The sequence below is a fragment of the Gopherus flavomarginatus genome, chromosome 5 (genome assembly GCF_025201925.1).
Source record: "Gopherus flavomarginatus isolate rGopFla2 chromosome 5, rGopFla2.mat.asm, whole genome shotgun sequence".
NCBI lineage: Eukaryota > Metazoa > Chordata > Testudines > Testudinidae > Gopherus > Gopherus flavomarginatus.
In genome coordinates, this window is record NC_066621.1 from 36,508,036 (window position 1) to 36,531,161 (window position 23,126).

Below are 23,126 nucleotides of genomic sequence, written 5' to 3' on the forward strand. Positions count from 1 at the left end.
TTTCTTTTTTTTTTTTTTTTGAGAACCTGATTGATTTTTTCTTCCTTGTTTCCCTTGTGTTATTCCAGGGGATTGGGATACTCACCGGGACGGGTCGGGGGGAGATGGGAGGGGGAGAGATAGAATCTCTCTTTGTTTTCCTTGAATCTGTTTGCCTCTTGGTGGAAGGGAAGGGAGATGCTTCTCTGTATGGTGATTTAGAGGTTAGATCAGTATCTCTCAGGATAGCCCAGGGAGGGAAATTCTGAGAGGGGGAAAGGTGGGGGGAATGATTTATTTCTCCTTGTTTTAAGAACCCAAGGGATCTGGGTTCTTGGGGTCCCCAGGGAAGGTTGGGGAGGTCAGAGTGTCCCAAAACACTATATTTTTGGGTGGTGGCAGTGCTATCAGATCTAAGCTGGTAATTAAGCTTAGAGGATTCAGGTGCTAGTATCTCATTTTCTGAACTCTAAGGTTCAGATCTGAGAAGGAATGCTATGATACTGCGCCTGCCCCCTGTAGGGTGAGTCCACAGCTCTTGGCCCTTTCCCTTCAGGCCCAGTTTCCAAGGGCCAGGTGAAGTGGCTGAGGCCACCACTGCTAGGGCTAAAGGGCTACGTCCCCCAGCTGGCAGCTTTAGGAGAATCATCACCCTCCCATGTGGATCAGCCACTGCTGGGGGGCTTAGACCCAGAGTGGATGAGGCAAGGAGCCCTGGCAGTGCTGCTGCTGGGGACCCAGGCAGAAGAAGGGGTTAGCTGGGCTGTTAACACCATTAGCCTCCTATTCTCCACCAGCAGTGCCCTCCAGCCTGCCCTGCTACACCAAGGGCCCTAACGACCTCCCACTAATGATACTACAGCTAATGCCACAGCAAGGGAGATTCCAGGCCTAGGGACCAACTACCCAGTGGTCCATTGGCCAGGGCCCCAGAGGGGATGGTGACTCCTTGGTGAGCCCAGCACCCCATTAGCCAGTATCATGGAGGAGACAGAGTCTTTAGGGTGAGTCCAGCACCCTATTGGCCAGTGCTATGGATGGGATGGTTGCTCCTGGGTAAGCCCTTATCTATGGTGGGGGAAGTGGCTGCCATGTGATGCAGCCCTGCTGCCGTGCTGTGTTTCCAGATAGAGGGTGCCCATCAGAGGCTCCATTACCCGCATTCAAAGTTTCTCAGCCCCTCTCCTTGCCTGGAATCATCCTTGCAGTGCAGCCAGCTCTTGCAGAAGGTTTATTTCAGGAGTGAGGGCCAGACACAGGCAGAGCTTGGGAAACAGTCACACAGACATGACTACAAGACCCACAGTTGTCTCCAGGGGTCCGTCCTCCCCCTGCTCTGGGGGGAAGGAGTGGGGGCTGCTGAACCCTGAAATCTCTGAACAGTGGAAAGGCCAGGACAAGTTGCACCTTCCGGAGCACCCCTTGTCCCCAGGCTGGCCAGTGCCGTGGAGCTCAGTACATGGTGAATTTGACCTCCAGCCTCTCACTGTTGGAAACAACGTAGTCCCCAGCACCTGGAACAAGAGAGGAAAGGGAGGATAAGGGACACAAATGGGGACAGTGGCCCCTCAGCCCCAGTCACCCACCTGCACACCAGTCCCTCCCTGGGTCCATCTGTCTTCTCCAGGTTCTCATCCCCACTTTCTGTTGTGTCTCTCACACCCCTCTTCCTCCCTCTCTCCCCCACAGCCCCTCTCCCCTCACGCGGCTCCCCGCCCCTGCTCTCCCCATTGTCCCACCTTGGCTCAGCGGGATGCCATTGCTCAGGAGCTGCCAGTAGGTGCGGTGGTTGTTATCGGCCTGCAGCCCCTGCACGGAGGTGATGTACGGGCCCCAGGAGCTCTGCGTGTATGTGAAGCTACAGAGAGAGTCATGCAGGAGGCCTGGTTACCATTGCCTCATAGCATCCCCATCTCCCACTCCACAGGGATGTGCAACCGAGGACACAGTGAGACTGAACCCCCATGCCATTGTGGGAGGGGGAAGAGAAGGAAGGGATTGAGAAGCAGCCAAGCTGGCCCCTGCCTGAGCTCCAATCTCCCCATCCCAAGGAAACATTGTCCAGATGAGTGATGCAGAGGAACCAGCCTTGATCCCCCTTCCCAGCCCTTGAGGGTTTAATCTGCCCCCAGCAAACTTCTGGCTGTGGAAGCCATGCAGGGTGGGGTAGCAGGGGCATGTCCCCGCTGTGATCCTAGGGACCTCTCTGTTTTTTAAATCTCTGTTGCCCTACGAGCCCCATGCTATCATCTAGCCTGCTCTCTGCCACTGCCACTGCCATCAGCGATGGGTGCCACATTGCCAGGCTGAGCAAGTACCTGAATTTGCTGGGGTCTTTATCCTGGGCGACCTCCATCACCTTGAAGAAGACGGAGCCCTGGGTCACGGTGACACTGATAGAGTCATTGAATGTGTTGTTCACACCATCGGCAACAGTGTAGGTGACTCTGATGCTAGGTAGGCAGGTAGTGGGTGAGGTGGGCCTGGCAGTGGACAGAGGGAGGTTATCTGTGTGGAGAGAAAGAGGAGAGAGGGTGAAGAATTGCCACATATACCTTGGAGAAAGCTATTCTCCTACTTCAAAAAGAACGAGGAGTCCTTGTGGCACCTTAGAGACTAACAAATTTATTTAAGCATAAGCTTTCGTGGGCTAAAACCCACTTCATCGGATGCATGCAGTGGAAAATATAGTAGGAAGATATATATACATAGAGAACATGAAAAAATGGGTGTTGCCATACCAACTATAACAAGTGTAATCAGTTAAGGTGGGCAATTGTCAGCAGGAGAGAGAAAAACTTTTGTAGTGATAATCAGGATGGCCCATTTCCAACAATTGACAAGAAGGTGTGAGTAACAGTAGGGGGAATAGTCCCACTGGAGTCAAGGGGAGAGAAAGAGGCAGAAGCAAAGACAGAGAATATCTAGGCAATGGCTGTCTAGGCAGGAGATTAGCTGGGGCTGAACCCAAGGCCTCTGGATCTATGATGATGATGCTCTAGTGCAGGGGTAGGCAACCTATGGCACGGGTGCCGAAGGTGGTACATGAGCTGATTTTCAGTGGCACTCACACTGCCCGGGTCCTGGCCACTGGTCTGGGGGCTCTGCATTTTAATTTAAATTTTAATGAAGCTTCTTAAACATTTTAAAACCCTTATTTACTTTACATACAACAATAGTTTAGTTATATATTATAGACGTATAGAAAGAGACCTTCTAAAAACGTTAACATGTATTACTGGCACGTGAAACCTTAAATTAGAGTGAATAAATGAAGACTCGGCACATCACTTCTGAAAAGTTGCCGACCCCTGACCTAGTGATTGAGCTAAGAACAAGGATCGTTAGATTGAGACTCATAAATCTCTAGGCCCTCCACTCATTAGATGGTGACATAGAACCACACTGGCTTAGCACAGGCTACACATAGAACTGAGCAGGAATTTTTCAATAAACCATTTTTTCACTGAAAAATGCCAGTTCAGTGTCCAAACTGTTCATGAAGCAGTGTTGGGTTGGTAGAAACTCCTGCATCGAAACGTGTTTGGCAGAAAGATTTCTGAACTGGAAAGTTTTGGTTTTTCAACCTGAAAAAACTTTTTGCTGAGAAATTTTAGTAAATTTACAGAGAAAAAAAGCAGGGAAGTTTGTAGTAGAAACATTTTGATACTATCAAAAGGAAACATTTTGATTGATACAAATCAAAAAAGTTTAATTTTTGTTTGTTTGTTTGTTTGTTTATTGGATTTTCAGTTTGAAAACATTTCTGAGATTTTTTTGCCTTTTCAGCCTCATTCAGGATGGGAAAATTTTTTGAAATGTCAAAAATTCTCATGGGATGGGAAAACCATTCCCCTTCCCCCATCCCTTGTTACATGTGCTTCTGTCTGCCGCAGGTACTTTAGATGGCCCCATCTTCATCCTTAACAACATCCCAATGAGGCAGGACAGTGCTATTAACCACATTGTACACATGGGAAACTGAGGCACAGAGACACAGGGTACATCTACACAGCAAAAAAATCCAAAAAAACAAACAAAAAAAACCCCATGGCAGCAAGTCTCAGAGCCTGAGTCCACTGATTTGGGCTTGAGCTCTGGGGCTAAAAATAGCAGTGTAGATATTAGGGCTGTGAGACCTAATCCCTTGCCAGATTTCAGAACCCACGCTCCAGCCCAAGCCCAAACATCTACACTGCTATTTCTAGCCTCCAGCATGAGCCCCACGAGCCCATGTCAGTTGACCCAAGCTCTGAATCTTGCTGCCAGAGAGGTTTTTTTTTTTTTTTTTTTTTTTTTTGCTGTGTAGATGTACTCTTAGTGGCTTACCCAAGGAGTCATTGGCTGAGCAGGGAGCTGAACATGGGTCTTCTAAATGCCAGGTAAGAGCCCAACCATTAGGCCGCCACTACACCAACCACTGCATGATTGAATTAATGGACTCTGTCTGCCTGGGTGCTATCAGTTCTCATGTCCTGTGCTGGGAGAATGGTCTGCTCTCCTTACCTGGGTCCATGGAGCAGTTGAGCCTACTCACGTCCAGGTAGGTCCTGTTCTCCAGGGAAGAGAGGACCTGGGAAGCAGCCATGGGGTTTTTGAATGTGCCCTGGGGAATCTTGTCCAGGACCCTGTGCAGAGTCTGGAGGCAGTTCCAGGCCCCGGGTTTCTGATAGCTGGATGAGACAGATAAGGCCTATGGAGGACAGAGAGGAAGGGCAGGGTTACCTGCTGGGGCCTGGCTGCCCATGACCATGACAGAGGACAACACTGTGAGCAAAGGCAGCTGGGAAGGCGCTACAAGAACACGTCCGGATGGCCCACCAGGGAGAGAGCAGAAGGGTGAGTGGAATGTAGACAGAAGGGAGGGATATTTAAGGCCTTCTATAAGTGAGGGAATTTGCAGCCCCAATTCTCTGGCACTGAGAGCTGCCTCCATTTATGGCAATATGGTGTTAACTCTGGAACCTACCAATGGCACAGTAATTGCTGACATTAACTATTCCACAACTGAATTATCCAGCTGCTCGGCAGTTGGGGCGAGGACCTTTGGGTTGTGGTTGAAGCTAGAATTCAGTCCCACCTCCTTTGATTCCCAATGGGACTCTGGTCCCTCACCTGCATAGCCAACCCAGTGCTGTAGATGTTCCCGATCTCTCCATCAATTCTCTTCTCAGCCAGGATTTTGTCCACTAGCCACTGCACATTCTGTCTGATCTTCTTATACACCTTCGGGGGAAGGGGCTGCCCCCTGGTCTGCAGGCATACGTGAGCCAGGACTGCCACTGCTGCAGTGTCTGTGGGGACCGGAAAAGTGGCTCAGATGGGACTGCCACACCAGAGAGGGGTGAAGGAGAAGGTCATCCCAGCACTGACCCCATGGATACAGTCACGGGGATCCCAGCTCATGCCACCCTGGGACCTCCCCATAGGGGAAGCCATGGGCCCTCCAGGCATAGGAGGATGTACGGCTTTACCCACCCACAGAGAACTGGCCACCGAGGTAATACTTCTTGTGGCCCGGGCTGAGGAGGGCACTGGCCCTGGCTGGTGAGAGGCGGCCATTCAGCTGGCACAGGGCCAGCACGTCCAAGCTGAGCTGGTAGAAGTTGGTCAAGGGGTTGCCATGGATCGCTGTGGGGGAGAGACCTCTTGTTAGCCACAGACATACTCCTAGACTGGGGCCAGAACAGAGAGGGCAAAACGGGGGGGGGCATGGGATGGGGGGAAAGGGCCTGAAAGAGGGAGACAAAGAGAGAGGGAGGAGAAAGAAGGGAAAAGGGGATGGGAGAGCTCGACTGTGCAGGGGCAGAGGGGTTGAGCCAGGCAGGATCTCCCCCCTCCCCCCGCCCCAAGGCTGGGGCTCCTCACCTATGTTCTGCAGCTCTGCCTTGAACTTCTGCTCCAGGAGACGCACCAGATTGATGGTGGAGCCGTTTGCAGAGATGCACCGGGGGTCAGAGCAGGAGGCCTGTTGAGCCAGGATATGGAGGGCCACCTGGCCCGAGGAGAAGGACACAACTGAAATGCAGCGCGCCCGGGATGGGGGTCAGTGAGGCTGGTCATGCTGCAAACCTGCCCTATGCTCCCTGCCCCAGCCTCTATCTCCCTGGCCCAACCACTGTGTCTGCCCCAGTCCCAGCCTCCCTGCACCTCACTACCCTTGGGTGTGTCTCTTTTCCCCCCACCCGACCCCATCAGTCTATCTGTTCCTATCTGTCTCCCTTTATTTTCCTGCCTTTCTCTTCTCCTTTTGGTTTCATGCTTTTCGGAAGGGAGCAGCAGTTTCAGCACCAGCATTGTTGTACCCGATGGAGGTGCTATGGGACGCGAAGGGGGTTGGGAGATGGCTGTTGTTTTGGGGCTGCTGTGGGGCACAGTGGGCCTGGGGAGATGGCTGTGGTTTTGGGGGTGCTGTGGGGCACAGTGGGCATGGGGGGATGGCTGTGGTTTTGGGGCATGCTGTGGGGCACAGTGGGCATGGGGAGATGGCTGTGGTTTTGGGGGTGCTGTGGGGCACAATGGGCATGGGAAGATGGCTGTGGTTTGGGGGTGCTGTGGGGCACAGTGGGCCTGGGGAGATGGCTGTGGTTCTAGGGCTGCTATGAGGTCACCTCTATCTCCCAGAGGGGTGCATATTTGGGGGGCTGCTATGAGGTCACCTCTATCTCCCAGAGGGGTGCATATTTGGGGGACAGCTTTGTTGTGGGGTCACCATTACCCTTTCAGGGGTCTGACTTTATGTGTGGTGTTGTTGAGGACCCCACTTCCCAATGGGAGTTGCTGGGTTGGGAAGGCTGGTTCTATTTGGGGAGCAATGTCAGAGTCCAACATGCCTGGTGGGTGTCTATGTGTGGGGAGGGGGGCAGAGCCCTTACCAGCTCGCTCCACTGCGTCCTGACTCAGTTTGTTCAGCATGTCCTGCTCAATGCGCTTGTTGTGCTCCTGGGCCAGCCTCAGGGCGAGCAGGATGCTGGGGTTCGGGGGAGCACTAACATTCACCGAATAGATCATCTTCTTCTGCAGATCCCTCACTAGGGGGCGCTCAGCCTCATTCACGGCTGGTGGAGAAGCCAGGATGACACATGGGTAGTCACAGCTGGGGACCTATACAACCTCCCCCATCCAGCTCTCAGAACCAGCTGAGCGGGGAATGGGGGGCTCCAGGCATCAGCCAGGAGGAAGTTAACACACCCCAGTCCTAGCCCCACACCAATTACACCCTATTTCTAAGCCCACCTTCATCAGCCCCCCCCCCCAACCTCCCTGCCCACCCCCTAGTCTCTCCCTGGCATTGTAGCTATGCAGAGATGCTCTGCACAGGCTGTTTGCACATGGTTCAGCCTCCAATGGGACATCCAGAAGGGAAACGCCTCCTGAGATCCCAGGCGAATTGGATGGACTAGCTTCCAGGTTTGGATGATTTTTGCACTGCACACCAGTGTTGGCAGCAGAGATGACAGGAGTAGCTTGCACCACAGTGAAAAGCAGGCTGTGCCCAGTCTGTGGGGCGTAGCTACATGAGTCAAGGGAAGGCTCTGGTGGGGAAGGCAGTGGGGAAAGGCTCCCTTCCCCCTGCCACCCCAGAAGTCACATCACAGAGGGGAGAAGTACATGGCACAGGGCCATTTGACTCACCACAGCCCTGGCACAGCCCCCCAGGGGCAAGGTACAGGAGCAGGAGCCCAACTAGCATGATCACCAAAGTCCTCCTCATCTCTCCGTCTCCAGTCATTGCCTGGCTGTGCTGGGACCTGGACTAGGACCCGGTGTTTATCAGCTGGAAGGAGGCGGGGACACCAGGGTGCCTTGCCCTCCTCTCCTGGCTTGCCTCACCCTGCTACTTCCCTATAGCAGAGAGGAGACATTGAGCAATGCCCAGCAGTACGTGCAGGTCTGTGCCCCAGAGACTGGCACAGATAAAACTGGCTGGGGCTGTCAGACGACTACTCCCTCCCCATGGCTTCTGGGTGCTGCGAGGAGCCAACTGGCACCAGAGACCTAGACGGAATTCTCCCCGTCACAGTTCACACCCCTGTCCCCCACCACCCTGGTGAACCTGGTGCCACTGGCTCCAGGTGACATCTCACTGGAGGATCATACGACTGTGAGGCCACAGCTGGCTAACACCTCCGCCCAGACACATGGACACCATTGGCCACTCCAGTCAAGTTGTGCACCAGAATAACAGAGAGGGAATTTGGGCTTCTTGGTTTTATCCCTTCCTGGTTTCATGGGTCATTGTGTGTAGATGACCTTGGCCATAGGCTGGGACTGAGGGGTATCAGGAGAGCTGGTGTATGGAGCCCTGGGGTAGGATAGCAGAGGGTTACAGGTTGGGATTAAGGGGCCTTGGCAGAGCTGTGAGGGGAGGCCAGGGCTGTGGTAACAGGGCACTATGGGTTGAGATTGAGGCTCATCAGCACCAGAGCTGTGTGTGGCAGGGGTCCCAGGGACGGGATAGCGGGGTTTGGTTTGACAGGCAGTGGTAGAGCTGGGTGGGAGCTCAGGATGTCACTGAGGTGGGTGGTTCTGGGGTCCAGGACTCCAATGATTTCAGCTGAAACCAGGGCTGCCCAGAACCTCTGAATAGCAGGCCCCAGGAGTCTCAAATTAGGCACCCAAATCTAGTAGGTGCTTGAAAAATTAGCCCTTGAAAGTTCTGCGCCTCGGTTTCCCCTCACTCACCAGCTGGTCTAGGGGGAGAGTTAGTTCATCCATCTGTGTGTAGGACTAGGAGATCCTTGCCTGGGAGGTGGGGTGTTGTGGTCTTGCCTGTGTATGAGGGTTTCATCCCCCAGTGTTGGAGGGATACAGGGAAACAATGAGCAGAAACTTTACAAACTGGCTCTTATCACAAATGGGTTGTAAACAGACATAAAGTCTCTTACAGAAGTGGGTAGGTGGCTTTTAATTTACCCTCACTAGGAATGGGGCAGAGTTACCACCCCTGGGAGCTGACCCTACAACTCCAAGGGCTCAGGGTTGCACACATCTACTAGATGGAGCCTGCCTGGCTTTGGCTGGCCACTCTCACCTGCCCCTTGTCAAAGCTGCAGAGGATGGGACTGGAACTGTGGCCCATGCTGATAATGGAGGAATTGCAGGCACCTGAGTGCTGCTGCCTCTGGTATAAAACCAGCCAATGGGGGTAGCTTTTCCTCATGTGGCTGTTTCCTGAGGGAGGAGTGGAAGATGGGAGCTCCTGTGGGTTGTTGGGCTTTGCTCCTTTTGGTCACTGGTGCTTGGGCTCAAAATGCTTCAGGTAAAGTGGAGGGAATGAGGGATGCTGGGTGTAAACTGAACCTCTTGCTGTGGTTTATCTTCCAATTGTGTGGGGCCTTCCTGTTCTGGGTTCTAGCCTCCTGGAATTGCTGCTGGGTAGGCAGAGCCGGATCCAGGTCTTATTGTTCATTTGTTTCACTGGAACTTTATGTTCTGGGCAGGTAAAAGCTAGGGCTCTCCTGTATGCAGTGTATTCTGGGCACCTGCTTGGTGACTTATCTGCTGGCAGGGTGCCTACAAAGCTTCACTTCCTCCTGGCCCTCATGGGGAAACCCCAGTCTCCCTGCAGATGCCAGGTGTGGAAGTTGCTCCCTCTGCCAGTCTGTGGCTTTTAAATCTCCCTAAGTATGTAATTTCCCTAGGGCCTAAATAGCTAATCTCTTTCTTTATACAGTGTAGCCATGTTGGTCCCAGGATATTTCAGTGACAAGGTTGGGGAGTTAATATCTCTTAGTGGACCAATACAGCCCAATAAAAGATATTCTCACCTACCTTGTTTCTCTAATCTCTTGTCTTGTAAAACAGTGGTAGATGCTGCCACTATTCAACAGAAGGGTCTCCAGCCTGCTGGTGATGGGAGTTGGGGAAGCGGTTATTGCTGTAGGAGCTGCAGTAAGGTGATGAGATGTAGCTGAGGCCTGCAGTGAGGAATCCACTGTGCTTCTCTTTTCTTTCCCATCTGTGCCCTCCCCCTGCAACCCTTGACTTTGTCCCAGGTGAGATGAGTCTGAGCAGTTCGTGGGTTCATAGACCTGCCCTCTCAAAGGAGTCAACACTGCATTTTGGTGGCTGGCTTCCTGGGGCTTAGTGGCAGCAATGAGACAGCTACCACAAGAAGAACCTTCACTGTTATCTAGGTGACTCTGATGGCATGAGATCTGTAACACAAGGCGATAACAGTAGGACACACCTGTGTGCCCACTTATGAGACTTCTGGGGTGGTATTGTCTAGTGGCTAGAGTGAGTTGGAGCACTGAGTGAGGGGCTCTCGGTTGTAGTCCTTGCTCTGCAGAGGTGACCTTGCTGAAACCAAAGGTTGCCAGAGCAGCTGCTGGATTTCTGGGTACCTCATTTTTGCGGTGTCTGGCTTGAGGCACCCACAGATTCAGCAGTTGCTTCCCAACATCTGACTCCATCTCCTGCCCCCCTCCCCCTTCAGGATGCTTAGTGGCAAGCTACATTGGTGCTCCTCAATGCTTTTTGGGTCCTTTAAAGGTTAATGCTCTCACTTTCTTCTGCCTCTAACCTGGTTTTATCAGCAAGATCTGTTGTAGCCAGTGTAACCTGCTGGCTGACAGAGTTTCCTTGTTCTGCCTCCACAATTGAGGAAGATGGCTGAAGGCGGCTGTCTGGTATTTCAGCTTTAGGGTTGGTAGAGCCTGGCACTGCTGTGGCTCGGTTTTCCACTCCCCTGAAATGGAGAGGATTCCTGGTGGCCCGTGTCTGAGTAGGGAAGATGTGGGAGGCTGGGGGCTGTTGGAGACCTAGTCTGGGCAGACTAGGGCAGGTCTCCACTCAGATTTGTCAGTCAAGGGGGGGGGAAGAACATGATAAGCTGCCAAAAATTCCCATATAATCACAGCTATGACAACAGAAAGGAGCTTCTCTTGGCTTAGCAAATGTTGTTCCAGGAAGTGGTATTACTCTGCTGACAGGAAAAACATCTTCTGTTGGCATAAACTCAGCCTGCCCAAGAGGCTTTGTCATATAGCTCTAACAGACTACTACTGTGTAGACAAGACAAAGTCAGAGTCTCCATATACCCTGCATGTCACCACTGTGCTATTGCAACTCACAGACATCTAGCACCAGGACTCAGTAGCTGCCATAGGTCTAAGGACTGTCTTGCTCAGTGTAATGAGGTGCAAAGGACATATCACTGTCAGTGATGGAGGTGATCCTCTACTCACATCACTGGACGCTCACCCCTTCTGCTGACACTGGGCTTGTCCATCTGGTTACATTGTCACTGCCTGCTCCTCTCAGGGGTGGTATCAGTGTGTGCTCCTGGGCAGCAGTAACCAGGGATAAACAATTAGGGTGGTGGGGAGATCCCCTCTCCTGCTAGCACAGATCTGGTAGCTGGCCCCTGGGAGGCACAGGGCAGGTGTTTGGAATGGAGTGGAAGGAGCATGTTGGGGTTGCAGCTACTGGGAGCAAGTGGAATTATGGCCCTGAGCCTTGTAGTGATGTATGTAACTATCCAGCATCGCTGACTGTGTCTGGGCTGTAGGGTATCTACCCAGCCCTTCCTGAATCCCTGTACTCCTGTGTCTTGGGAGTGGTGTAAATCCCAGGACAGGGTTTCTGGGGCTGTTGTGTCTGGAGGATGCTGTGGCTGTGAGTCTGTTAACCCCTGTGTGCTCCATCTGCAGTGTCGGTGGTGTGTGGCAGCTCGCAGCTTCAGATCACGGTGCTGGCAGATCTCTCTGGGGATGGTGTGACTGTCTCTGCCAAGGAGCTGATGCTGGGGGCTGGCTGTGCTGTGACAGCTGTTGGGCCAGATAGATTCCAGCTAGAATATCTGCTATCAGAATGTGGGGCCACCATGGAGGTGAGAGCAGAGACCAGTGGGGGGCTGGGTATGTGGGTGGGTGTCAATCTCTCTCTCCCTGCTGAGTGCAGCCTGGTTTCAGTCCTCAGCCCCTACCCCCACAACCTCCATCTTCTCCTGAGGGACACCCACCTTTCTTGTGTGATGGAAATCAAGCCTCACATTCACTCACTCCACTGATGGACACAGAGCAGACTCACTGCAATGAGGCCCTTCTTGAATCCGGATACACTCTGTCCCATGCAGGAGAGAACTAATAAGGGATCTATATCCAAGGAAGCCCTTGGGTGAAGGGGAGCCCAGGGGAGAGGGCCTTCTAGCCATTGGATACTAACCCATAGTATTTCACTTCATGGCTGCAGCTAAACTGGGTGCAATGGTACAGTGTCTAAAGTGCATTGAAGGGGCTGTGGAGGGCTTAACACTGCCCATGAGCAGGCGCAATGCAAGTGCTGAAGCAGATCTATGAACACTGGCTTGTGAAATTGCTTGGGTAACTCCTGCCTTCCTCTGGTGCCCACAGGTTCCTGCATACCAGGAGGTGGGGATACACAGACTGATCTAAAATGGGAAGTTACAGGCCTTGGAATTATTGGAGCTGGAAGCAGTGCCCAGGGTTCCCTATGTACTCAGCATGCCCCTGTGGGAAGGGACTCTCTGTTGCCCCATCTGGAAAATGACAGACTTCCCATATTCCATGGTGGTCCTGAGGCTTAATTCATGTTCACATGTGATGAGGTGTTCAAGTGGAAGGTACCACTGTAGCTCCCCTCTTTCGAGGCACTGCATATCCCCTCTAGTGGCTGATCTGTGGAGGCTTGACTCTGCTACAGCCCCTGGCTAGAAGATGGATTCCTCTGGATCTTGTGTTAGCCACTTCTAGGAGTCTCAGCGCTAGGTCCAAGCCCTGATGTTGGCCCAGGAGGGGGCTGATGACCCTATAGCAATGATGAACCTATTCTCCTCTCCCTCTAGCTGGAGTCTCTTTATTACCTGCCTCCTTGAATGGCAGTAGCTGGAGGGTTGAGGGCCAAATGTAGTGCCCTACTGGCTGGTGCTCTGAGGTCTCCAATGGCATATGCACCTCCTCCTTCTGGCAGGTCAAAGTAGCTATCTGGCTGGACAGGAGGCCCTGCTGCTGGGTGGATGGAGTAGTACTGATCCTTGGCTGGTTTTTTTGCTCTTCATAGCTCCTCTCTGACACCATCCACTACAGAAATTTCCTCCACTACAGACCTTCTGCTGTGAGGGGCGTGATCCGAGCCAGTGCCTTCTCCCTCCCCATAGACTGCTTCTACCCCAGGTGAGTGAGCATCCTCCATGCAGTGCTGGGTGCTGAGACCTGTCCCAAGTTGCTTCAAGGAGCCAAGTCTTTCCATGTTGCCTGGACTTGTTCACCCTCCTGCCGAGGGTGGCCTTGGCATTGCAGGGCTGCCCCACTGAGCTTTGCTGATGGCCAGGAAGTCCAGAGTCCTGGGTTGTCCTGCTGAGGGTGGGATGTGGTTGCTGGGTCTGTTGCACCAAGGCTGGGTATTCATCAACTAATGCTGCCCAGGTCTTTAATACTCATAGCTCAGCTCCAGGAACACATAACTGAGCAGAGCCTTGGTGGGGTCTGATGTCCATGTGACCTGCCTGTCACCTGTACTAGTGCAATGCTGACCTGCTACTGCCATGCACATGTCATGCTAGTGCACATGGTGAGACAAGGAAATAGATTGAAACACTAATGCACTAGGGCTCACAGATGTCTCAGCTGAGTTCTTCACTACAGCTCTGCTCTGGCTACACCATAGTCCTGGCTTGAGCCAGGGGATGGAGGGGTGGCTGTAGATCAAGGGTGCTCAAACTGAGGGTCAGGACCCCTCAGGGGGTCACAAGCTGTCAGCCTCCACCCCAAACCTCCCTTTGACTCCAGCATTTATAATGGTGTTTAAATGTTTTTAATTATAAGGGGGGGAGTTGCACTCAGGCTTGCTATGTCAAAGGGGTCCCCAGTACAAGTTTGAGAACCACTGCTCTAAATGTTATGATGTGTAACTGCAGAGTCCTGCTGAGGGCGGGGTGTGTGTGTGTGTGCACACTACACAATGGCTGCCAGGATACCTCCAAAGGGGAGAGCCATGTCTCACCACACAATGGGAGATCCTGGGTGTGTGGAAGAGGTAGTGATTGTCTCCTCTGTTCCAGGACTGGTAATGTCTCTTCCTTGGGCCTCCAGCCCACCTGGGTCCCCTTCAGCTCCACCCTAATGCACAGACAGCATCTGGACTTTGCCCTGGATGTGTATGACAGTGAGTGCTGGTATATTAGGGGTGGCGGGGGCAGTGCTTGGGAGTCTCCAGGAATCCCACTCAGTCTATAGCTAAATGGCAGGCTGGCTTGGGATCCCACTAGCCAGGCTTGTCTCCAGGGGGTGAGTTAGGAAGAGACTTCATTGCTCATGCAGATACTACCTAAACTGTTCACAAAAAGGGGGAACTGGGGGCACCCCAAGTTTGGTTAATGCACCTCAGTCCTGTGTTCTCCCCCAGCCCTGCCAACACCCCTTTCTCTCATCCCTGAGCTCCTCTTACCTTGACCCATAGCCCCCTCCTATTCCAGCTGTTAGTACCCCCTCAGTCCCACCTTACAGCCCCTATTCTAGCCTTGGGTTCCCCCTCCCACATCTGTTGATGCCACCCTCAATCCTCCTGTCTTACACGCCTTTCTCTGGCAGACTCCTTGCTAGTGTGTGTGTTCAGGGGGGTGGGGTGGGAACAGTGCTAGCTAGGCAGGAACAAGGAGGGTTCAGGTAAGTGTCACCTTCCCCCCCATCTTTTTTGTCCTCAGGTACCTGGTCATTCCCCCTGTCTGACCCCACTTACTACCTTGGTGACCTGATAAACATCCAGGCATCTGTGAGAACTGGCAGCCATGCACCTCTGAGGATCTATGTGGATGAGTGTGTGGCACAGCCAAGTGCAGCATCTTCCATAAAGTATGAGGTCATCACAGACCATGGGTGAGCATCTGGGGCAGACGACTCTGAATGGGCATTGGTGTCTGGTACCAAAGCATCACTTTATCTAGAAGGACTAGGCAGCACTGGCCCATGGAGAGAGGTGGGAAGGAAGTGGATGGTGGGCTTTCTAGGTTGTTAAGGCCCTACCAAATTCAGGGTCCATTTTGGTCAATTTCAGTTTTAGGATTTAAAAAATCCTAAAACTTCATTTCAGCTATTTAAATCTGAAATGTCAGTGTTTGTAACTGTAGGGATCCTGACCCAAAAAGGAGTTTGGGGGTGGGAGATCACAAGGTTATTGTAGGCAGGGTTGAGACACTGCTACCCTTACTTCTGTGCTGCTGCTGGTGAGGTGCTGCCTTCAGAGCTGGGTGCCTGGCCAACAGCCATGGCTCTTTGGCTGCCTGGCTCTGAAGGCAGCAGAGAAGTAAGGGTGACAATACCATGAGCCCCCTAAAATAACCTTGTGACCTCCCCTTGCAGGACCCCCAATTTGATAAATACTGACCTCCCCTGTGACCACTGTATAGTATAGGGTAAAAGCACACAAGACCAGATTTCATGGGCGGGGGGGGGGGGGGGGGGGAGCAAATTTCACAGTCCATGACTTCAAGTATCAGAGGGGTAGCTGTGTTAGTCTGGATCTGTAAAAGCAACAGAGACCTGTGGCACCTTATAGACTAACAGAAGTTTTGGAGCATGAGCTTTTGTGGGTCAATACCCACTTTGTCAGATGCATCCATGACTTGTTTTTCATGTCCATGAGTTTGGTAGGCCCTAGTTATGAGTAATGATCTGTACAACCTGTATCTTCAGGCTGCTCCACCATTGCCCCAAATCCCCACAATTCCTTGTCTCCTCCGCCCTGGGATCTGGGTGAGGCCCAGCCTGAGCCTTTTCTCAGGTCCCATGTGGACAGTCTGGGAACCAGGATGATGGCTACTCATGGCACTGAGGCAGCTGGGTGGGTAACCCTCTCTCCTTCCTACAGGTGTCTTGTGGATGGGCAGCACAGCCGCTCCCACTTCCTTGCCCCTCGAGGAGACCAGTTCCTCTGTTTCCAGCTGGACACATTTGTCTTCACTGGTGCTTCCAGTAGCCAGGTCAGTACAGAAGAGGTTGGGGGTAGGGGGAGGTGCTGAGACACCTGGAAGGGCACAGACTTCCCTGTATGGGGTGAGTATCATGGCTGCCATCTCCATGAGGGACTCTCCCACAGGGCCCTGCAAGGAGATGAGATGAGGTCTCCTGTCCTAGAGATGGATGGACAGAGGTGTGGGGCAGAATAGCTGCTGTATGGTGAGAGGGTTCCCTCAGCCTGACCCTAGAGTTGAGTTCTGGGCTCTCCCTGCATCCCACACAGAACCATACCTGGCTGTGACATATCATGTTTTCAGATCTATCTCCTGTGCCACCTGAAGGCAGTGACTGCTGGCCCTGCCGACCAGCACAACAAGGCCTGCTCCTATGACCCAGCCACCACAGCCTGGCGCTCCCATGAAGGAGGCAACTGCTCCTGCTGTGCTTCCCCTGCTGGCTGTGGGAGCAGGAGGCGGCGCCGGCGTCTACCTCAGGACAGGGAAGGTAACCTTGCCCCTGCCTTGAAACGCCCCCGCAGTCCTGCTAGAGGAGCTTGCCTGGCTTCTGCCATTCCTTGGTGGGTTGTGGGAGGTTGGGTGGGCTAATGTCTCCCTGGGATCCTCCAGTCTCTGTGCCCTGCCCCTCAGACTGCTCTGCCTTGGCACCAGAGCAGTGGCTGCCCTATGGGCATATGGCCCCTTCTAACACTTAGAGGATGGAGAGCTGCTTCCTTTCTTGCCCTGAGACTAAGCTCCCATCTGGCTGATGTCAGAGCTGAGCCCAGCTGCTTCTGATATGGGGGCTGGATAGATCATCTGGCTTGTTGCACATGTGGCTTCCACCCCACCAGACCCTGTGCTGATTGCTGGTGGGCATTGGCATGGCAGGAGGAGGGGGGTGAGGCATCCTGCATCTGCTCCCAGACTGTGGCTGTGCTCACTTTCTTTCTCTCCTCCCCAGGACCCCTTGGAGAAGCAGACCTCCAGCTTGGCCCCATCAAGCTAGCCACCAATTCCTCCATTACACTGGGCTCCAGCCTCCTCACGTTGGCTTCTACAGAGCCCACCTTTGCCACAGCAGGGGCTGTTGAACTCTCTTCCACTGTGCCCATCTCTGGCACCCCTAAAGCCATCCACCCTGTCCTGTTCTCTCCCAATCAGGCTGTGAACCCCATTGTGAGAGGGGACATGAAGGATTCTTCAGGTGAGTGCTCTGATCTGCCCTCTGTCATGGGACTCACTCCAGTCAGCTCCCCCATCTGTCAGTGGGTGTCCTGTTGCTCAATGTAGCCATGAGCAGTCTGGTCAACTCCTTATTGTCTTGTCACCTAGCCAACTGGCAGAACTGAATAATGGGGTTGCTGCCATTGGCTGCAGGCCCCTATCCTGGAAATCTGGGATACAGGGAGATCAGAAGTCAGTTATTCTCCCCCAAATAGAAATGTGGCCAAGCCAACATGTTCCGCATGCACAGAGTGTCCAGGAGGGGGTGGAAAAATGAGCCTTCCTGTACTGTCTTTGTGGGGCAGGGGAAAAAACACACAAGGATTGATGACTTTAGGCAGCAGCGACCATTCCCTGGTGGAGAGCAGCTGGGAGGCCTGTTGGAACCAGGCTGCTTTGACCACATGTCCTCACAGCCTCTCTCCTGAGCTCTGCTCTGTTTCTTTCCCACAGGGCTGCAGCTCCCCTTCTCTGTCACCACCCTGGCCATTGCAGTGCTGTGCTCACTCTTTGTCTTCCTGGGAATCCTGGGTTGCTACTGCTCCACCAAGCACTACCACAGAGGATACCGGATGGGTGCTGTTGATGTTGCCTTGGGGGAGTCTGGTGCTGTTGCCATGGCACCCACAGCCTCTAGGGATTCTAATGTAGCCTCGAAGAAACCTGGTGCTGTGGTGGCTGCAGCCTGTGGGGAGTCTGGCTCTGTATGAAACTCCAGTTGCCTCTTAATAAATAAACCAGTCAGTCAATGGAAATGTCTCATTCCTCAGTGTGGGGGCAGCTGGGGTCAGGGGGACTTCAGCACCACCTGGCTTCTGTGAGCCTCTTCTGTCCCCATTTTAACTAAGGCTAGTCATACCAGTACCTTCTCCTGCAGGATCAGAAGACAAGCTGACCACTGAGGGTCCAACTTCCAAAAGAACACTCCATCCTCCATATGGAGCTATAAGCTGACCTCTAGGCTGGGGGAGTGTCTTCCTCTCTAGCAATGGCCATACCATAAAACACCCACTATGTCCCTTCCTCTGGGGCATGGCACTGCTGGTCCCTGCCACAGGGTGTGTTACAATGATGGGGGAGAGGCTTGTTGCTGAGGGAACATTGTTTCCTTTTCTGGGGTAAGAGCTAGGTAACCAGGATGACTTTGGTATTCTTCCCCCCCCCCCACTGTAAATGGAGTGGGGGGAGGATGTTGAGTCTTCATGCTCTGCTACCTCCATCTGCTTTTCCTAGGTCCTTCCCTGGGGGTAGGACAAACTCACTTCATTTCAAATCTTGGAACTCAAGGGCTTTGAACTAACTGATGTATCCATTGGTGCAGAGAGTCAATCTGACTGATGTGACTTGTTTGGTCCTATTTCTTCACTTGCTGTCCCCCTCTCACTTGTGGTGGCTAGACCCCTCCCCCTACACTGCTCTGAACCTAAACAATCCCCCTAACTACTAGAGTCAAGGTACCCAAAGGGCAGTTAACTGGGGCTGTCCTGGTACTGAGAGCATTTTGAGCAGGTTTCTTACAGGGTGACCCACACGACTCTCTGTCCATTGGGTGAGGTATTACTGTGAGTCCTGCTCTGAGGGGCTGAATGTGTTCTGATTTCCTGTGTACCTCAGTAGGGCTGATGTCGGGGTGGGACAAGATACCATAGCTGATCCTAAGCCATGCCTTGGTGAGAAGATGGGGAAGGCAACAAAGCACAGGAAGGGATAGAGAATCATACAGAGACAATCTCAAAGATCTTTCTGCCATACTCAAAGGTCTCACTAAAGTCCAGCTTAATAACTACTGAGGTGGATTCTAGGCCATCTCTCTGCAAATTCACTAAGACTTTTGGCCTAGATATCTGAGTGCTGTGGTAGGCAATCTTTCAGAAGTGGTGTGCCAAGTTCACTGTAATTTAAGGTGGTGTGTGCCAGTAAGACATCTTTAATGGTTTTAGACGGTCTCACATAGTTTATGTAATATAGAGTTTAAAGTAAACAAGGCTCTTAAAATATTTAAGAAGCTTCATTTAAAATGCAGATCTATCAGTTTAGTGTGATCCTTGCCCTCACTTTTCCTTGCTGAGTTTTCCAATGTGGGCTACAGCAGGGGGTGACTGAAGAGCACTGGGTCAAGGCCAGGAGCAGAGCCCTCAGCTGGCTGCCATACCCCAGGCTGGCAGTGAGCTGAGCAGGGCTGCCAGCCAGAACCCCAGACCAGCCAAAGGATGAGCTGTTCAGCCCACCGCTGGCTCCGCTCTGTCCACTGTGGGCCTGGGGTTCCAGCAAGGATGAAAGTAACTTAAATTTCTTACAGGTACTGTCATATTGCAACTCCCCTTAGGGAGAGGAGCTTAGGGGCTGTGGGTCGCTGGGGGGATGTGGATGATGCCAGTCAGGGCTGGGAGCATGGGGGATGCAGGAGTCAGGGTTGGGTGGCATGAGGGGCTCAGGGCAGGGGGTTGGGTTGTGTGTATGGAAAAGTCCTTGTGGGGGGGGTTGGGGCTTGGGGATGGCCTGGAACAGTTCTGGTTGCAGCCAGGTTACCTGGATGGATCCCTCCACCATGCTGTTCCTGCCAAGGGAGCTGTGGGCAGGCACTGCATCTGCAGGCAAATGGAGGGTGGCAGAAGACCCCCTGGCCTGCTGCTCCCTCCCCCAAGAGGCTGCAGCTGTGCATGCCCTAGGGATGACACTTGCCTGTAGTGACCTGGTACCCAGCCACTGTGGTGAGAGGGGGGCAGTAGGATAGCCTGGGACTCGGACACCTCACCGCGCCTCCCACCAGCCCCTTTCACTTGCCTGACTGACTGCTTAGTCCAGTGCACGGGGCCGCCAGTGCCAGCCTGCCAGAGTGTTCTGGCAGCCAGCAGGACCCCAGATGGGCGTGCACCACAGGCTGTACCTCCAGCCGCAGCAGAGCTCCCCAGCATCGGCTGGCTCTGAGCACGCACGCTCCATCTTACTTCCCCTTCTAGGTCCCAGTGGCAAGGGGCCAGTGCCCGGGACCCTAGATCAGAGGCGGGCTGAGCGGCTCAGCCCACTACCAGTCTGGAGTTCCATCCCCCAGCTCCTGCCAGCTGGGGTTTCAGCTGCTGGTCCTGCTCATCCCTCTGCCAGCCGGGGTTCCATCCATCCAGGCCCGTAGCGGGCTGAGTGGGACTGGTGACCGGGACCCTTGGCTGGCAGTGGGCCGAGCAGGGCTGGGGTCCTGCTCAGCCAGCTGCCAGTCTGGGGTTCCAGCCACCAGCTCCACTCAACCTGCTACCAGCCTGGGGTTCCCTTCACCCAAGCTGGCAGTGGGCTGAGCAGGGCCACTGGCCGGGACTTTGTGCCATTAAAAATCATTTCACATGCCACCATTAGCATGTGTGCCATGGGTTGCTGACCCCTGTTATAGTTAGTGCTAGTGTATCATATGGTAGAGAAGAAAACTCTTCTTGGACAGTTGAGGGTCTTGCTTTCCTCTCACTATAATTGGATTGTGTGTGTAAACCTGTACTCAAACTGAGCTCTTCTCCCATCTATTGAGGAACAGGGGGAACCAACTGCATTTGCACAGACGTGCCTCATTTGCCTGAGTGATCAGCAGACAGACTAGCTTTGCCAAAGTGATCAGTTCTGGATTAAAAGCAGAGCTAATGAAATCTCATTGTATAACTGAAGGATAGGGAAGAGAACTGCACTTGAGTTCTGTTAAGTGAGGAAGTCTCTCTAACTGCACAAATACAGACCGATATATATACCTGCCCCTGGAAATTTCCACCACATGCATCTGAAGAAGTGGGTATTCACCCACCAAAGCTCATGCTCCAAAACATCTGTTAGTCTATAAGGTGCCACAGGATTCTTTGCTGCTTTTACAGATCCAGACTAACACAGCTACCCTTCTGATACTCTCTAACTGTAGCTCACTTGCTAAGTGTGGGGTAGTGATGTCAAATCCTAGGGAAAGATGGAGTGGCGATAGACTTTCTGTGTACAGTTTCTTCTTAAAGCATCTTAGGTGGTGGTTGGCCATCTTCTCCAGTGTTTAAAGAGAGCTGGAAGGACTTTCCACTTATTTCAACCTTTTTAGTGATCGTTAGAGCTGAAATAATTAATAAACTGATGTAAGGGGCTGAACTCTAGATGGAGAGTCTTCTGGTAAAAGAAAATGCAGAAGGGGCAGCAGTGGCCACCTGCTCAAATCACTCACTTGATTAGGTGGTGGAACCTCTAAACACAGCATCACTCAACCATTTCCCCCAACCCTCAGGCAGGATATGTAGCTGACTGAATGCACCCCTGGAGGCTGGGATTTTCCTGACCTTGGACACCAAACTGTGAGTAGGGGTGCAGCAAGGGGCAAAGGGACGGGTGTGCTAAGCTGATTGCCTGTTTCTCACCTTGCAGTGGGAAGAACCAGGGGACGAGGACCAAGATTCTGTGGGGCAAGTGTTTTACTTTACTTTTGAGTTACCATTTTGGTGGTTCCTTCCCCTCCAAACCCCTCTCCACTGAAGCTCTTATACACAGACTCATGACTTGCACCTGGGGAAGTATTGCCTCAAGGAGAAGGGTAGTGAATGGGTTTCCCACATTTCTAGGTGCCAGCTCAAGCTGCTTCTGTTTTGTAATGTTAAGGGGAACCCTGGCTCTTCTGGCTGCTGGCATCACCGGGCAGAAAGGTTCCACATGGCACTGAGAGTATAAACTCCTCCATTCTTCTCTGATTTGGCAGTAAATACCCTGAGCCATAGAGTGGGAAAATTGTGATATAAACATTCTCATGCCTGCAGGAATTAGGGATGTCTAACCCCACTTCCTAGTGAGCGGACCAGGGCGCAATTACATGCGGGTAAAAGCCTAGCTCAGCATTCCTTCTTTCCACCCTCTCTATGTTAGCATAGCCTAACATCAGGTTTCTCATAACAGCACTTAGAGTGTTAAAACTCTCCAAAGGCAAAGCCTGCGAGCAGTAGAGGAAATGCGGTTGTCTGAACTGTGCAGTCCCAAAAGAATTCCAAGCTTCGCTTCATGCTACCACCACTTCAGCCCTGCTGGAGACCTATGAGAAACAACTGTTCTGGAATTTCATCACTTTGTAACATGGTATGGATGGGTGTGAAGAGGTGGTCTTTCATGTGTGTCTGAATTAGAATTGCCCCCTGGATGGTCAGTCATTGCTCTGTGACTCAGTTTCTCCATGCAATAAAACACTCTGAAGAGGAAGGATTATTGATACCCTCTGAGTTCCCATCATCCCGTATGTTCATCCTTATAAGATGATTGTGTGATTCCCATGCAAAGTTTGTCATGTCGGGTGTCTTCAGAAGGCTTATGGTGCACTGAGCATTTGTTGTTATAGTTTGTAATTTCATGTGTATACACTTATGAGGCTGAAAATGTGTCCTCCATGGCTTAAAACAAGCCCAGGCAAAAACCTGTCCAAGAGCAGAGGCCCAGGCAAAACTCTTCAGGAGCAGAGAGGCAGGTCACACCTCATCAGGATATGTACGGGACAAACCCAGCCCAGCTTTAACACAGGAACAAAGTATGCTGGCCTAGGCAACAACAAAAGGCTCTGTTGGACTCTCGAGTGAGTCACCCCGCTTCGCTTGGTCAGTTGGGGACTACGAGGTAATGCTCACCCCTGTTAAAGCATCATAGACTCCTGCTGGTGCTCCCTCCATCTCCAGTCAGTCCCTGCTGCGATATGTTGTTTGCATGGGTAACCCAGGAAAAAAGGCGAGAAATGATTGTTTGCCATTGCTTTCATGGATGGAGGGAGTGGGGCCTGACAACATGTACCCCAAACCACCTGCAACAATGTTTTTGCCCTATCAAGCATTGAGAGCTCAACCCAGAATTCCAATAGGCAGCAAAGACTGCGGGAACTGTGGGATAGCTACCCACAGTGCAATGCTCCGAAAGTTGATGCTAGCCTCGGTACTGTGGATGCACTCCACCGACTTAATGGGGACACACTCAATCAACTGTATAGTAGTGGGGACACACTCAATCAACTGTATAACATCAG

The 23,126-nt window shown here is 52.5% G+C and overlaps 2 protein-coding genes across 3 annotated transcripts; one reads left to right on the plus strand and one right to left on the minus strand.

Moving 5' to 3' along the window:
- Nucleotides 1–1,197: 1,197 nt before the first annotated feature.
- Nucleotides 1,198–7,711, minus strand: LOC127052513 (transcobalamin-1-like). Of its 2 annotated transcripts, XM_050956295.1 has the most exons (9): nt 7,615–7,711; nt 6,855–7,037; nt 5,848–5,997; nt 5,458–5,610; nt 5,095–5,273; nt 4,486–4,672; nt 2,298–2,487; nt 1,719–1,837; nt 1,198–1,493 (listed from the first exon to the last, which is right to left on the minus strand). In XM_050956295.1, the coding sequence occupies exons 1-9, from the start codon at nt 7,709–7,711 to the stop codon at nt 1,432–1,434; spliced, it is 1,320 nt and encodes a 439-aa protein (XP_050812252.1). In that variant the 3' UTR covers nt 1,198–1,431. The 2 variants fall into 2 exon arrangements, with proteins under 2 accessions (XP_050812252.1, XP_050812253.1); XM_050956296.1 differs by lacking the exon at nt 6,855–7,037 and having other exon boundaries at nt 7,615–7,704.
- A 1,460-nt stretch (nt 7,712–9,171) lies between these two features.
- On the plus strand, nt 9,172–17,832 carry LOC127052514 (zona pellucida sperm-binding protein 3-like). The gene is made up of 9 exons (XM_050956297.1): nt 9,172–9,241; nt 11,637–11,815; nt 13,006–13,118; nt 14,006–14,109; nt 14,648–14,819; nt 15,811–15,922; nt 16,217–16,403; nt 16,860–17,102; nt 17,576–17,832. The coding sequence occupies exons 1-9, from the start codon at nt 9,172–9,174 to the stop codon at nt 17,830–17,832; spliced, it is 1,437 nt and encodes a 478-aa protein (XP_050812254.1).
- The last annotated feature ends 5,294 nt before the right edge of the window (nt 17,833–23,126 follow it).